This window comes from Vicugna pacos, chromosome 20 (genome assembly GCF_048564905.1).
Source record: "Vicugna pacos chromosome 20, VicPac4, whole genome shotgun sequence".
Lineage (NCBI taxonomy): Eukaryota > Metazoa > Chordata > Mammalia > Artiodactyla > Camelidae > Vicugna > Vicugna pacos.
Genome location: NC_133006.1, coordinates 16,233,912 through 16,249,354, shown reverse-complemented (window position 1 = coordinate 16,249,354; position 15,443 = coordinate 16,233,912). Strand labels below are relative to the sequence as shown.

General features: G+C 54.8%; 1 protein-coding gene and 1 long non-coding RNA gene across 7 annotated transcripts in view; one reads left to right on the top strand and one right to left on the bottom strand.

Annotated features, from left to right (window-relative positions):
- Positions 1-15,443, top strand: part of FOXP4 (forkhead box P4) — a 49,069-nt gene that overhangs the window by 14,307 nt on the left and 19,319 nt on the right. For all 6 annotated transcript variants that reach the window (XM_072945037.1, XM_072945035.1, XM_072945036.1 and 3 more), the window contains 2 exons: positions 3,356-3,602; positions 14,692-14,787. In XM_072945037.1, coding sequence (XP_072801138.1) covers positions 3,372-3,602; positions 14,692-14,787 — 327 coding nt within the window. In that variant the 5' untranslated portion in view covers positions 3,356-3,371. The remainder of the gene's footprint in view (positions 1-3,355; positions 3,603-14,691; positions 14,788-15,443) is intronic.
- On the bottom strand, positions 10,058-15,323 carry LOC140687698 (uncharacterized). The gene is made up of 2 exons (XR_012062150.1): positions 15,211-15,323; positions 10,058-12,397 (listed from the first exon to the last, which is right to left on the bottom strand). It is a non-coding gene; the product is annotated as an uncharacterized lncRNA (long non-coding RNA).

The window sequence follows — 15,443 nt, the reverse complement described above, 5'->3', positions numbered from 1 at the left end:
CTGCATTGGGAAATTTGAGGTCTGCATATCCCTTTGGGAAAGGGATGACAGCTGTGACTCAAATGGACCCTCAGTGGCTCCCACCAGCCACTAGAACACTGGCTTCACGTGATAAGGGAGTTTTGCTCCTGGAGCTTCCAAGTCAGAAGAGATCTTCAAGACCACCTCTCTATGTACAGATGGGGAAATTGAAGCCCAGAGAAGCAGGAAGGCAAAGCATACACAGTTGGTTGTGGCTGAGCCTAGGCCCCAACACCCAGGCCCCTGCCTTCTTTAGCCAGAGTCCAGGTTCCCACAGACACCGGCTTTCTCCCTGAGGCCCCACACCCTTGTGGGTACAGGGCACTGATATCAAGGCCTGCCTCCAGCACCCTACCCTGCCCCATCCCTAGCTGGCTGGGCCCTAGGCACCCATAGTCTGCTCAGAACGGTGCAGGGAACACCCCAGTGCTATTGCAACACCTGGTGGAGAGCTGAGCAGGAGGCGTGAGGCTGCCGGTGTGCTCATCCTAGGGAAAGCAGGTGTCTCAGGGCAGAGGTGAGGGTGTGGAGATGCCTGGCAGGTTTGGATGGGTGTTGGTGGGCGGGCAGGAACAGGGGAGGAGGTGAAGGCCCCGGGAGGGGGCAGAGCAGCGAGCCACATGGGAATTAATGCCATTCATACACCCTTCGGAAATGACTTTTCAAATGCATGTAATCTCAAGCATGCAAATGAGAGGCTTGCTTCACCCTGTTTAATATGAATGATCGGCCCTTGAATAGCTATTATTACTGCCACGTTGTGGCAATTATGTTGTTCACTGGGTGTCGCTCTGTACAACACCCCCCCCCAATAAAAAGAAAAGAAAAGGATACCTCTGTTTGCATCCTTCCTTTTTTTCTCCCTTTTTTCAAACTTGCTGTCTGATCAACTTTATGGTGTGTGTGAGTGTTTGAAAGGGGTGGAGGGAGCATTCTCCTTACCCCAGGGAAGAAGCTGCTGGATTCTCTCTCCTTTCTCCTGTGCACACACACCCTTGAGGCTCTGGTCTTTGTCCCCTGAGGCCCAGGAGTTCTCAGATCTCTGGGAAGCTCCCCTTGGAATCAGGGAGGCAGCTGCTCTCCACCCCCAGCAGGGCCAGTGTCAGGCAGAGGGAGAGCAGAGCCAGCAGAGGGAGAGCAGAGCCGTCTCTGCTGTCTCCCCACCCACCTCATGTAGCTGGAGCCCAGGCCAGAATGAGGGAAGATGCTCTGTAGGCTGCTGGGAGGGATTAGGGTGGGTGGTTGTGGAGAGGGGGCTGGAGCCCTGTGCTCTGGCTGGTGGAGGATGGTGCCCACCCCATCCATCATTTGGCAGCCACTGGCCCTCGGGCTGACATGGCCATTAAGGCCTGAGACCCAAGTACTCAATCTCTTCCGAACCGTCACCCCCAACCTTGCCTTTGCCCCTGGCCCAGCTCCTCTCAGAACCCAGGATTGGGAGCAGCAGCTGGGGGCAGGGGAGGGACAAGCCCTTGGGAACATACAGAGAAATGCACAAACATGGGACGCTCCAGCAGGAGGCCACACAGAACCACTAAGACGGAGACACCTAGAGTCATAAGAGCAGTGTAGTGTGGCACCCATGTAAACTGATGGGCTCTCCAGGGGCCCTTAGCCATGCTCTGTCCCCCATCCCCCTTCCCTGCCTTGATACCCTCACTGTCCTCTCTGTTCTGCTAATAGCAGGGACAAAATCAGAGCAAGTGGCCCAGTAGAGCAAGGAGAAAGACCTCTTCCAGAATGAAAGAGAAATTGGGAGCTGCTACCTTGGAAAAGGAACTAAAGAAATAATCCAATCTCTTCCAGCAGTTCCTCTAATCTACTACCTATTAAGGCCCTCCTCCACCTATTTATTGAGTCAGAGACACCATGTGGTTGTGGGGTCTGCCAAGGCCAAAAGGGAATCAAAGGAGGAAGGAACCCTGGCTGACTTCCACCTTCTGATCGCTGTGTGGCCCAGACCAAGTCTGACCTCTCTGAGCCTAGGGTCTTCACCCTTACATACAGGGCAGGTGGAGAAGGGAATGGTCATTATTGGTACTTACTCTGCTAGGTGCTTTGTGTGTGCTATTTTATTTACTCCTCACAAGACTCTGAGAGGCTGCAATTAATTATTTCTACAAACAAAGATACTGAGGTTTAGGGAGTTTAAGACTCATGTCAAAGATCAGTGGTGGATACCAACCATGTCCTGTTTGGCTGAAATCTATGTTCCTCTCAAGGAGTTGTGGCTTTGGGGATAAGTAGAGACCCCAGACTGTGAAAACAGCTCAGCATACTGAAGTCCCCCATCTGCATCACAGTCTGTGTGCACAGACCCCTGAGATAGTGCAACCTCTGTCACTTGGAGAAGGAAGTTCAGGCCGCCTTCTTCTTGCAGACCACAGCCATCCCAGGCATAGCCTTCTTCCTGAGGATGTCTCAGCCACTCCTTGGGAAGCCGTTGGGGGAGGTGGAGGAAGATACAGGATTCAGGTCTTGACTGACCTGGGTAAACCCTCTAACTCTCTGACCCTCAGTCTCCCGTCTGTAAAATCAGGACAATAACTACGTCCCACAGTTCTCGTATGAAGGGATCTTGGTGCCTACAGAGACAATAAATGTTACTGAGTGTCTGCTTTGGGCCAGGTGCTAGGCTAAGGGCTTTAAAATGGAAGGTCAGAGAAGTGGGACCATTGGCTGCCTTCCTAGCATGGCTGTAAGCCCAGCTGAGGGTCTGGCCCCAATTAGGTGCTGGGCACATGGCGGCACATGGCAGCCGTTTTTGCTGTGTCTCCAGGAAGGAGGCCCTGCCCTGAGGGAACTCTCCGTCTACAAGGGAATGAATACAAAGACCATTACAGGTGTTGGGGGGAATGGCAATATGATGGTCCCCAGTGAGTAGCTCCTCCGCTTTTTAAGTCCTTACAAGACCCTCACCTGGTCCTTCTCTCCTCTCCCCTATGCCGAGAGGCCCGAACAGGTTTAGGACCCTAGTGTGTGGGGTGTTGGTGGATGTGGCTTGCTTCCTCCCCTTTCCTGCTGAGATCTGGAAGTCTGGAAGTCGAGGGAATGTTGGGGAGGGGGGCCATGGGGTGGCCTCAGCCTCTTTCTGGAGCTGCACCTTGCCTGGGCCTGGGGGGAGGGTGACATTAGGAGGGGCTGCACCCCAACAGGGGTCTCTGGATCTGTCTCCAGGAAGTTGAGAGGGAGGAGAAGACACCCCAGGACTTGAGGAGGGGTGTTAGGTGGTAGTGCTTGTGTTGTCTGGGGGCTTGCTGCCTGGGTTGGAACCTGCCCTGCCCGTCCAGCCTAGATTCTCAGCCCCTCCCCCGTGTCTCTCCTCCCCCTCCAGGTCCCGCTAGAGCGACATGATGGTGGAATCCGCCTCGGAGACAATCAGGTCGGCTCCGTCTGGTCAGAACGGTGTGGGCAGCCTCTCTGGGCAGGCCGATGGCAGTGGCAGCAGCAGCGGCGGCGGGGCTGGGGCTGCGGGCACTGCCGGAGGCGGTGCGGGCAGGGACGGCAGGGACGTGGCGGCCAGCGCAGACAGCAACGGCGAGATGAGCCCTGCGGAGCTGCTGCACTTTCAGCAGCAACAGGTAGGAGCTGGCGCCCCTCCCCAGCCCCCCAGGATGGGGAGAGGGGGCGCCAGGCCTCTTCCCACTACATCCTGGCCACCTGGGGGCCACTGCTCCCTGCTGAGCAGCTTCACTTTAACATGGGAGCCCCTCTGTGCCCTCCCATTCTAATGGTCGCTTTAAGGCAGTGCGGAGAGCAGCACCCCCAGAAAGAGAAATGGAGCTGGGGGGCCGTGAGATTGCGGAGCTTAGAAGAGTCTCAGAAATGCCCACAAGGGCAGACGGACGCCCAGGCAGCAGGCTTGAGGGTGTGTGTCTTGGGTGGCTGGGCACCTGGGCTCTCCTGTCTGCACACTGGCGAAGTTAACAAACAGGGCTGGGGGAGGGAGACCCTGCTCTAGGTATGTGCTCTTTGGGGGAGGGGGACTGTGCACACAGTGGTTTCTTCACTTTATTTGTATTGTAAAACATTCCCCACCTCCACCTCTGCCTGGGCCCCTGATCCAAGCTGTGAAGAGATTAAACTTCCAGGCACCGGAGTCAATGCAGCTGGGGAAAGGCCAAGAGCAGTAGGCAGAGGCAGGCCTCCATTTTTAGGGCTCAGATTGGGAACCCCCATCTGTGCCCTACTCCCTCTCTCCCCTCCATCATTCCCACCCTAAACTGCAGAGTTCAGGGGTTTAAGATGAGCCTTTCTGAGGATCCAGAGGCCTTAGGGTGGGGAGCCTAGTTGGGTTATGACAGAGCAGGGGCCCCAGGTCCCCGCCCCACCTGGGAAAAAGACAGAATCATGCTTGACAAGTTCAGGAGAACCGGCCCAGCCTGCCCTGGCCTTGCGATGCTCCTTGTCTTATTTGACTCTGCTCCTCGAATCACTGCTGGTGGTACTGCCCCTTGGGGGCTCTGCTGAGAATGCAGAAAAGTTGGGTCCTGCATGTACCTCCCCGCCCGTGCCCCACCCCTGCCTCGTGTGCACCGATGTGTGTGCTCACGCTGCCCTCATGCTCTCTCCCAGGTTTACCCTGGGGCTCCTCCCCTCACCCCATAGCTGCTAAGTGCTTTCCCACCACTCTCACAGCTACAGGTCAGACTGAAAGCAGCACCATCAGAAGCCGGGCACCTGCACTCTGCACTGAGCTGGTCAGCCAACACTAACTCAGGAACTGAACAAACCTAGGTGAAGCCCCAGCCTGCCTCTTATCAGCAGTCAACCTTGGCCAGGACTGGGCTTCCCTGAGGCCAATCCTTGGCCTCTTGGCACCTGAAGTACAGGGGTTGTTAGGGTCAGATGCAGTTTGGGTATGAAATCCCTATACACAGTACGGATGTGAACAGAACTGAGAACTTTGAAAAATCACTTCCTCTTGCAAACAGTGGAAGCTTGAGCAGAAAGGGTCTGTCTCCTTTCCCCAGGGAGATGGTCCTTAGGAGTTTGATGGCATCTTCCAAACCCTCCTAAGCAGGTTCTCAGGGGGAAGAGACCCACGGGTGTGTGCCATATACTGTGGACCGAAGCTCAACGGGCAGAACCCCTACCCTTTATCAAAATAACAACAAAACACACCTCACCAGAAATCTCCAAGGGCACCCATTTTTTTATGGGTGAAACCTCGTCCCTTCCTGCACCTCTAGGTAGACGGCTATGAAAAATTTTGAATGTGGGGGGAGGGCTGGGGAGGAATCCTGAAACTGGAAAGTTTCTTTTAAAAAATTATTTAAAGGGAAAAGTGGACACAGATACCAGGTAACTGGGGAGATGGGTGGGGAGAGACAGAACTGTCTGTACCGATCAGGTTTCTCTGTTCTGCTTTGCACTCAGGCTGTGTTTTACCATCTCTATTCCACGTTTCAGTTATCCCTGTTTGTTTTGGTGAATATCCCAAAGTCCTGGAAAATCCTGTATCTGTTTCACAAATAAACTGGGGTGGAGATTTGGAGGCAGGCATAGGGAGGGCTGTTTTATCCATTTGGGCTCACGATGGGCGTAGTACCCGGGGCCAAGGAAAATATTTGAGACTTTGAAAAGGTCTTCTTGGCTCCATACTATGAAAAGAACCCTGCAAAATTAAAATTACAAAATTTTCAATTAAAAGAAAACAGTCTGTGGGCCATCCTTCCACCTCCAGTATATGAGTGAGGCTTTAAGGGAAGCTTCAGGGTAGCACTTTCTGGAACCACCCCCCCCACCCCAAGAAAAAAATGTCTCTGACTCGGTGGGGTAGAGAGACTGGAGGAAAGAGAGCCTGGCCCAAGGGGCGCCTCCTCCCTCTCAGCCCCAACCAGGAAGTCCTTCAAGGACAAATAAATACCTCACCTCTGTTAGGTGCTTTGGGTCATCCACGTAGGCTGTGTCACTTAATCACCTCACTGTCCCTGGGAGATGGGTATCATTAGTCCCATGTTGCAGATGAGGGGCAGCCAGAGGTGGCACTGACTTGTCCAGGTGACACAGGAAAGGCTACAGCTAGACCATAGGTGTCCAGACTCCTAGTCCAGGGCTCAGCTCCCACCGCACTCACAGTCCCCAAGGGAACTGGAGGGAGCAAGGCCTGGCACCTAGTAGGTGCTAAATAAATGACTGCTGGGAGTGACTGAGAGCGCTGCCTCCCAACCCCAAAGCGCTCTTAAAACAAACCACCGGAAGCCGCACTGCCCGTGGCCCTAGCGGCCACTCCAGAGGCAGAGAGAGGGAGTGGGTCTGCCCTAGTCCCACCTCCTTGTGTCCACATGGCTCTTGAAGCCCCTCTTCCTCTGTCCGTCTGTCGGTCTGTTGGTCCCTGCCCGTCTGCTCTGGATAAACAAGCCCTGGAAATGCAGTCTTGGCCTTTGGGAGTAATGAGTTGACAGAGGAGAGAGAGAGGAACAGGGCGAGTCAGAAGTCAGGCTGGTGACAGGACTTTAGGCTGAAACAAACAGTGCTGAAGAGGGCAGCCACGTCACTTTGGAACAAGAGCAGGCGCCTGTTTCCACGCAACAGCAGTCCGGGAGCTTGTTTAAACAGAGGCAGGGGTGGGTGGACGGCCAGCTGCCAGGCCCTGTCTGACTAGAGGAGGGTCCCTGTCTGGCTGCCCTGTTTTAGCAGTCAAGGTCCCAGCTTCCTGCTCCCTCCTTCCAGCCCCGCTTTTGGTAGTGATGATGCCATACATACCACCTCACCTGGTCTCCCGCCTCATGGAGAATCTATCCTGAGAAGAAGTATGGGGGCTGCTGAGGGCCCTGGAACGTAACATTCACAAGGCAAACATACACCCTGCTGGCCAGCTGGAGTTGGTGATCTCTAGCTGCTGTTAAAGAATGCTCCAGACCCAACAGGACTGCCAGCCCCCCGTCAATCCCCTCCCTTCTTTCACCAGAAAAAGTCCCCTTCCTCAGCACCTCCCCATATTTCTCCTTTATGATCACTCTTTTCTTGGAAGGTTGTCCTTGCATTTTAACCTGATCCGATTTCACCGTATGAAAATGTTCCTAGTGTGTAGGGCCTTCCCCAGGGACTCCACAAGTACCCTTTGGGCTCCCTGGCCGGGGGCAGCCAGGGCTGGGAGAGGCGTGTGCCGGCTTTGGGGAGGTGAGGCGGAGGGCCTAGGGAGGTCTTGGGGACCAGGCTGAACGCTCGCTGGACTTGGGGCCAGGCGGGGTGGGGGCGGGCAGAGCTGCTGGCGGCTGGGCTGAAAGGCGTCCTGGGCCTCCAGAGCCTGCACTCCTATTGTCCTCGGATTGCGGGGGTGACAGGTCAGCGAGGGTCACAGGAGGGTTGCCTAGCGTCTGGGAACTCCCACCACAGTTGCCATGGCAACCAGGGCCAAATCCCACCCTGTTCACATCCTGTGAGGAGATTCAAAATGGTTGGGGGGCTCTGCACATTGATGGGCTTTTAACTCACCCCGCTCCATAGAGATGGGGGGAGTGTCGGGGAGTTGGGTGATGGGGGAAAAGAAGAATGGAAGAGATTTTTGTTTTCCTCCCCCATCTGGCTCTCCTCTGCCCCAGCCAAGGAGATGGGAGAGGTCTTCAGAGGGGAATTAGCACAGACACCCCCTCCACTTCACACACGCTGTCAACAGTTGTCTTTCGTCTTCATGTCTGGAGCCCATTTCTTCAGTCTCTGAGACTCCCTCCCTCCTGCCCCAGATTCTGCTCTTTCATCTCTGGTCCCACACCTTCCAGACTCTCCTTTTGTTTTTGTTGAATGAGCCCCTCCCCAGGAGGTGTTGGCCTGGAGGGAGAGTTGGGGCCCAAACTCCTCAGAGGGCAGACTTAGAAACTTCACCTCCGTTAAGTCCCTGACTCTCCAACAGCTGTGGGGTCGCATTAGAAACTACCCACTCCCTCCTCTGTCTGGGACTAGAGGGTGGGTGAGAGGTGGGGCTGGGTAGGACAGGGACCAGGGCAGGGTTAGGAGTGGATGTGTCGGGGAGGGCACCTAACCCCCTTCTTGTACCCCTCCTGGGTTACTAAGCCAAAGACATCTTGTTTTGTGTGTCTGCCTCCTAGTCTAACAAAAAAGGAAGTTTCCCTAAGAGAGGAGAGAAAGGTAGAGGAGGGGCCCAGGGCCCCGGGAGGGAGTCAGCCCACTCTACCCCTGGGCTTCCCTTTTGATGGGGAATTCTGACATCCCCTCTCTTTTTATACCAGAGTTCTTGTCCTTACTGATAGGAGTTTGGGGACAGAGGGGAGAATTTGGGGAAGTGAGGGTGAATGTTTCCTCTTCTGAGGGGTAAGGATTGAAGTGGGGTGGGCCACACCCCAAGACCACCCCTTGGTGGGGGAGCTAGGTTTTCTCCTGAGAGTGCCTTCATTCTGAGGAGCCCCAGTGGGAGCCTCTGGGGAGGGAACTGCATGCCCCACCCAGCCCCCACTCTAAATCCCACATTTACAACCCCTTGCGGAAGAGACTACTGTGAGGGCAGTGGCTGGGTTGATGGTGGTTCTGAACCCAGACCTGGGAATAGACCCCCTTCCCCGAGAACTCCAGTTACCAGGATGCATCTGGGAGGAGTGTTTCCAAGCAGGGTGGTAAGCAGCGAGGAAGGGGACCCATGGGGAAGTGCAGGCCCCCCCTCCCCGCACTATTTCAGCTCCTTCCCAGATGCCACTGCTATGTCTACTGGTGGAGCTGGTTTTGGCCCCAAAGGGGCTGGAGAACCTGAGGCTACATCAGCACCGCTGGAGGCGTGCAGGGAGGGAGGAAGGAGCCTTTCAGGAGGGCCTTGCCCTTTTCAGCACTGTTGGGTTCATTTGTTAATTCTCTTTTGTGGACAGGACGCATTTTCAAGATGCTTGGCGGGGAAGGGGTCCTGAAACCGGGCTGTGTACCCAGGCTGTGCGCCTCCCACCCACGTGGGCCTGTCTATATCTGTGTGTTGCTGGTTTTCATTTTAATGGTTCTAATTTGAGAATGCGCCGATGTCATTTTTACGAGGTTGGTGTAAAAAAAATTTACAGCCTTTTCCAAAAAGCTTTTTTTTTTTTCCAAGGGAAAAAGGTGTAGAATCACTTCGGGGGTTTTATGGTCTCTCCCCCATCCTCCTTGCCCCACCTTCTCTGTGTAATTTCATTTTTATGTCTCTTTGCTGGAGGACAAAGCCTTGCTGGTGGAGAACCTGGATCCCCCCAGGTCAGTACCCTCAGTGGTTGGGGCCACTGACCTCTGACCCTTCTCCCTGCACCCCTTCCCTCCACACTCTGGTCCCAGAGGACCTGTATTTCAAGGGGTAGATGGAGTGATATTTCCTGTTTAATTCAAGTCAATGAGTACTTATTAAGCACCTACTATTTACTAGCAGTGGGTTAGGTATCTACCCTCAGAGATTGTATCACGTCCTGCTTAAAAGCCTCCAGCCTTTCTTCCCCAAATGTAGAATGCAATAAAAAGTGACTGTCCCTGTAGTCTGGCCGCTGGTCACCTCTAGGACTTCCTCTCAGGCCACTCAGCTTGGCCACACTGGCCTTTTTGGTTCATAATGCTCCAAGCTTATACCCACCTCCGGGCTCTAGCACCAGCTCCTTCCTCCATCATGAATACCTTCTCCTGAAAGAGTGGTCCCGCATTCTAAATGTGTCCTAAGAGAGGACTTCCCTGGCCACACAGCCTAGGTACCCAGCCAGCCATCATCTGTAGAACGCTTACCACCGGCTCCCAGCTTGCTTCTCTCTCTGTCTTAGCATCTGTCTCATCCCCCTAACAATGTGAGCCCCTTTAGAGCCAACACAGCGTGTCCCCAGTGTCTAGGACAGTGCAAGTGCCCTGTGGAGCTCCATGGATACCGACTGAATTCTAGATAAATGAATCAAAAGTCATCTTCTGGGGGGTAGGTGATGGGCCTTCCTGGGAGTGCTTTTCAGGTTTGGGATGGGCCAGCCCCCAGAACACCCTCCTAGGGCCCCTTCCTCTAAGTCTAGCCAGCCCCCAGCTGAAATTAATTATCAAGACAGTTGAGATCCCAGTTTTGCCAAAATTAACTAGATTCACACAAAAGAAGTTTGGGTTTGATTTATGTTGGCTGCCCTTCACCACAGTCTGAATTAAGCTGGAATTTGCTGGGGGTCCTCCATCCTGCTTACCCAGCCCCCGGCCACTCCTCTTCCCTGTGCAGAGCCCTGGGTCAGGCCTGGGGACTCAGGTTCTGCTTCTGCCACTGTGTGACTATGGGTACGTCCCTGCCCCTCTCCGTATCTCTGTTTCCTGATCTGTAAAGTGAGCTAGATCAGTGTTTCACAAACCTTTTTGCTTGAGTCTACAGTAAGAAATCCCTTTTACTTGGGGCCCCAGCACACCGATTTGCATGAAACAATGCTTATGCTTACCTAATAATTCTGATATTTTTCACGTATGTGTGTGCCTGTGTGTATTTTTCCTTTTTTTTTTACCTTCTAAATTGATATTTTGACCCACCATTGGATCATGACCAACAATTTGGAAAACACTAAACTAGATGCCCTCCAGTACCCCAGTTCACCACATCTGCGATCTGTGTGATTCTGCTCCTCTGTTCTCAAAAGTTCAGCCCTTCAAGCTTGTCTCCCTGAACATCACATTCCCACCTTCCCAAACACTCACGGAGTAAGGCTGGGGCCCGAGCATAGACCGGGAATCCTCCAGTAAACGCCCTGCACCTGGCCGCCACGGAGAGGGTGCCTCCTCCCCAGAATTCTCCAAGACAGAAATGAGAGTGTGGTCTCACCCCGAAGATGAGAGATCCTTCTGCCCCAAGACTTGTTTTTCTTTTCACAGCGGCTCCCTGTTGCCCTCAAAGCGCTAGCTTCACTCCCCTCCATCCCAGCCACCCTCCCTGGATGCCATCCGTTATAAGCCATTTGTTCCTAATTGTGGAGATCCTGCTAATGACTTCTGAAATGGGCGGCGGGGGGAGGAGAGTGAGGCTTCATTAGTGAGACTGAGTTCTTAGGCTTGAGGGAGAATGGGGGTGGGTGTAGATGGAAGAGAGATTGGTTAACAAGTCCTACTGGGTGGCACTGGACAAATGACCGGGAGCTGCCTGGGAAGGTGAGAGATTAATAATCACAATGACAGTAGCTAATGTCTATCCAGGACCCCCTGTGCCTGACCCCCTGTACTCAGCCAGCACTGTGCTGAGTACACGTACATTGTCCCGTGTATTCTTCACAGCAAATCTGTGAGCTGACTGCAGGGTTGTTCCCATTTTACAGAGGAAGAAACTGAGGCTCAGAGCTGTGAAGTGACTTACACAAGGTCACTCAGTATTTGGTGGAGCCAGGATTTGGATCCAGATCCTTTTGACCAGGGTCCAGGCACTGAATGGACTAGTACTGCCTTGTTGAGAGAAAAGCTAGACCTTACTCCCGATCCCACAGAGCTGGGCATTTGGTTTTCAGTTTGATGGATGGAGGGAGGAGGAAAATGAGGTTTAAAAGGCCAAATGGCTCCCCATTTCCCATTCTGCCCTGAGCCCCCTCCCTACCCCCAGGTTTCCCACGATGCCGTCTCCCGGGTGGGATTCTAAACGCCTCATACCACTCAAGGCTGTATCTGGGTATCTCTGGCCCTCAGGGAAGGGAAACTGAGCCCACTTTTCTTTTGGAGATTCTTTTTCTGATCTTCTCCCCGCTTTTCAAACAACTGCACCTCCTCTTCACATCCAGACAGCTGAAAACAGCCAAGAGTCCAGCTGGCGGAAGGCGCATCCCTAGGCCTCACCAGGCTGTGCATGAGATTGCAATGGCCCCTCAGTGGGGTGGAGGGGGGCCGGGACTCAGGTATCTGGACCCCAAACCCAGAGTCTGCCTATCACCCCCACCTCTGGGCACCTACAGGGTGATCTCTAGATAGCACTGAGTCCCAAATTGGGCAAGGCTGGGCTGCAAGAAAATTATATGAAAAGAGTGTGCATTGCCTACCATCACCTCCCCGTCTTCTCCAAGCACAGCGCCAGTACGTGGCTGGCTGCTGTGAATGTGAGTGATCCAATGTGAGTGAAGAAGGAATGAATGCAGTGCCTGGAGGATTTGACTTAGGGCTCCTCCAGCCTCTCCAGCTACTTGACCTAAACCCAACTTGATTTTCTGCCCTTGGAAATGGTTTCAAGTTCCCCGGACTCCCCAGCCATTTCTGTCGTCTGTGGTGTGGGGGTCATTGTGCCTGAAACACCCTTCGCTGTTCTCGTCCACCCGGTGAGCCCGACCTTCTGGCCTCCAGTCAGTGTCGTCCCTCATCTGGGCTCTGGTGCCAGTGTTCACCTCCGCCTCAGTCTCTGACAGACGTCCCCACGGCACCAGGCCCTGAGCCCCTGGGGCAGGGCCACGTTGTTTCTCTGCATCTCCAGCACCTAGCAGGGTCCCTGGCACATAGGAAGCAGGAAGGCGGGAGGTCAGAGGAGAGGACCGCCTGACCAGGCCTAGGGTCTCACCTGGTGCCCTGTCATCTGGTCTAATGGGCAGGAAAGTGAGAGGCGGGCGGCAAGGGCCTGTCACTGGGAGGTCTCACAGGAGTGAGACTGCAAGGCTCTGTCATTTTTTCCTATAAATCTTGTAATTTCATGCTCCAGGGGACCACAAAGTAACAGCTCCCCCAGGCCACTCCCCTCACCAGGAGACTGCACGGGGCTCCCCCACTGTCCCCTGGAAAACCCTCCCTGGTGTCTCCCTTCTCCCTGCTAGGGATCCAGGGTGCTTCCTCTCCCTACCCTAACCAGTGTCCCCTGTGGATTGCCTGAGCTGGCCAGCCCCTGTAAGCCATCCTCTTCCCCCACCTTGCCCTCTGGCCCCTCTCCCTTACCTCTACCTTCAGAGGACAAAGAGCATCTGTCCAACCTGTGTCATTAGACCCAGAGGGGGTTCCCTAAAAGTGAGGCCCATAGAGGCAGAGGCCCGTTCCAAATGACCACCTGGCCACCTCCCTCTCCTCACCCTGCACCCCCTCCCACAGCCTCTTAGGGCCTTTGACTCAGAAGGTCAGATTTCTACTTTCTGATGTGAATCTTGAAGAAACACAGGCAGGGTGTGAGGTCCCTGGGAAGAGGCGGGTGAGGGAGGCCTAGGGTCAGGGGCTGGTGAGGAGCATGCTGGTCTGGACCCCAGGTCTGCCTGGGACACGGTCCCATAGACACAGCGAGTGTATTCAGGTACTACCATCCTAAGGTAAACTAGACTTAAGCCTCAGGGAAGCTCAGCTATTCAGTGAAAGAGCTGTGAAGGGGATGTGTACATATGCTTGGTACACAGCGGGCCCGGCAGTGTTTGCTGAGTGGCGGGGTGTGGGAGAGTGCATCCGTGTCCCACCTCACAGGTCCACCTTGCCGGTGCTCGAGGTGGGAGAGTGGGAGTCGCAGGTAGCACGTTTCATTTAATAGGTACGCTGGGGAGAGGCCAGAGGTGAAGGATTCACGAGAAGGGAAGGGAGCGGACACTTTTCGAATGCCAACTAAATGCCAAGCATTGGTCCTTTAACCCCGCTAGCATTCTGGAGGTGGGAGTGGCCCAGTTTTGCAGATCAGAAGCCTGAAGCACAGAGATGGGGAATAACTTTGCCCAAGGCCACACTGCTGTTCGCTGTGGCACAGATGGGACTCAGACTCGGTCTCCCTGATGCCAGAACCCCGTCAGAGGCCTGGACACAGCTGCTCTGGACCCCAAGGGGGTCTTTGAGGAACCTGGAGGCAGACAGGTTTTGTGCTCCTGGGTTGTAAATTCGGGACAGGTCCCCACATCCCCTGCCTCTGAGCCCCCTCCCTGGCCTGGAGTGGGGGGGATGGAGGGCTTGGCTAACTTAACAGAGAACTTTCTAGGCCTCCTCCCGCTTGACCTACTCAACCTCTCACTGCCCATCTGCCCACCTGCCAGGCCCACTAACTGGCCGGAGGTACCTCTCCTGCAAACTCCATGTACTTCCCATTCCCATGACCATACCAGCTCAGAGTGCAGTCTAAGCCACCATGGCCTTCAAGCCCTGACCACTATGGGCGGTGTGACACACCCTTCAGGACTTAATCAAATTCCCTTAGTGTCACAAGGCCATATGCCCAGACTCTCCCAGGCTCAGAAAGCCATGTGGTGCTCAGACCCTTAGACTCCACCCTCATCAACTACCCACTTCCCGTGTGCTCTGACTCCAAGTGAGTGCACTCTCTTAGCCCCCAGACAGACCACCTAGTGAGGCAGATGGCCTCGGAGCCAGGCTTACTGGCCTTAACACCTCCTAGCTGTGTGAGTTTAGGCATGTTACTTCTTGGAGACTCAGTTTCCTCATCTGCAAAATGGAACTGATAATCCCTGCCTCACACACTCTGGGAGAGGATTAGATGAGGTCTTGCCTATAGAGTGCCTGACACACCGTAGATGCTCAAGAAATAGTACCTGTTAATACCCTGAGTCCACTGCTGTCCTTTCTCCAGTGGTCCTTGCTTGACCACTGACCCTTCCGTTTGCTGCCCCATTGAGTCCCAACAAACTTCACCAGGTCCCAGAGTGACTCCCTGCAGGCTCTGATCCCTGAAGCCTGACTGTTCCCGTGACTCCTACCTTTATCCTTATCCCCTAGCGCAGGTGCACCCTGTGACCCTCTCACTCACTCCCAAGACCTTCCTTCGACCCTGACCTCCCCTTTTTGGGTGCACTGACTCCCCCTGTGTTGCAGGCTCTCCAGGTGGCCCGGCAGTTCCTGCTGCAGCAAGCCTCGGGCCTGAGCTCCCCAGGGAACAATGAGAGCAAGCAGTCGGCCTCTGCTGTGCAGGTGAGGAGGACGCCCCTGGCGCTGGGCAGGGGCCAGGGCGGGAGAGGGGGCTTCGCACTGAGGGCGGGGAAGGACAGGCTGGAGAATTGCTCTGGCCCTTGCCCAGTGCCAGGGAGGGAGCAGCTTTCCAGTGGGAGGTGGTGGGGAAACACCACCTTCTCTGCCTGCACCTGACCGCTGGGCCTTTCTCCACTGAGCCTCAGCGTCTGTTGCTCAGAGTTTGAGTCTGACTCAGCCCTCAGTCCCTCATTTCTCTGCCGGCTTCCTCTTCTCTGGCTCTGCCCTCAGGGTCTCTCCCGGGCACTTCTGAGTTGTCAGTTTCTCAGTCCCTGTGGGTCACTAGGCCGGTCCCTCTCTGCTCCCCTCCCAGGCTCTCTCCCTTGCTGAGGCCACCACATCCCCGCCTCTTCGTCTCTCACCCACCAAGTATGTCTCCCCGCGTTTCCTGTCTCTTGATGTCTCTCTGTCTCTTTTGTTTTCCTTTGCACAATCTGCCCTTTTTTCCCCCACTCCCTTCCCCCCAGCGTGCAGGCCCATCTGGCTGGCTGGGGGAGGGGAGGAGAGGGTGGGGGACGGGGGTGAGCCAGGCCTTCTGTTTACCTTTTGTGTCACAAAGAACTTGGGAGAATTGCAGTCTGAGTCGGGGTGGGTCACAA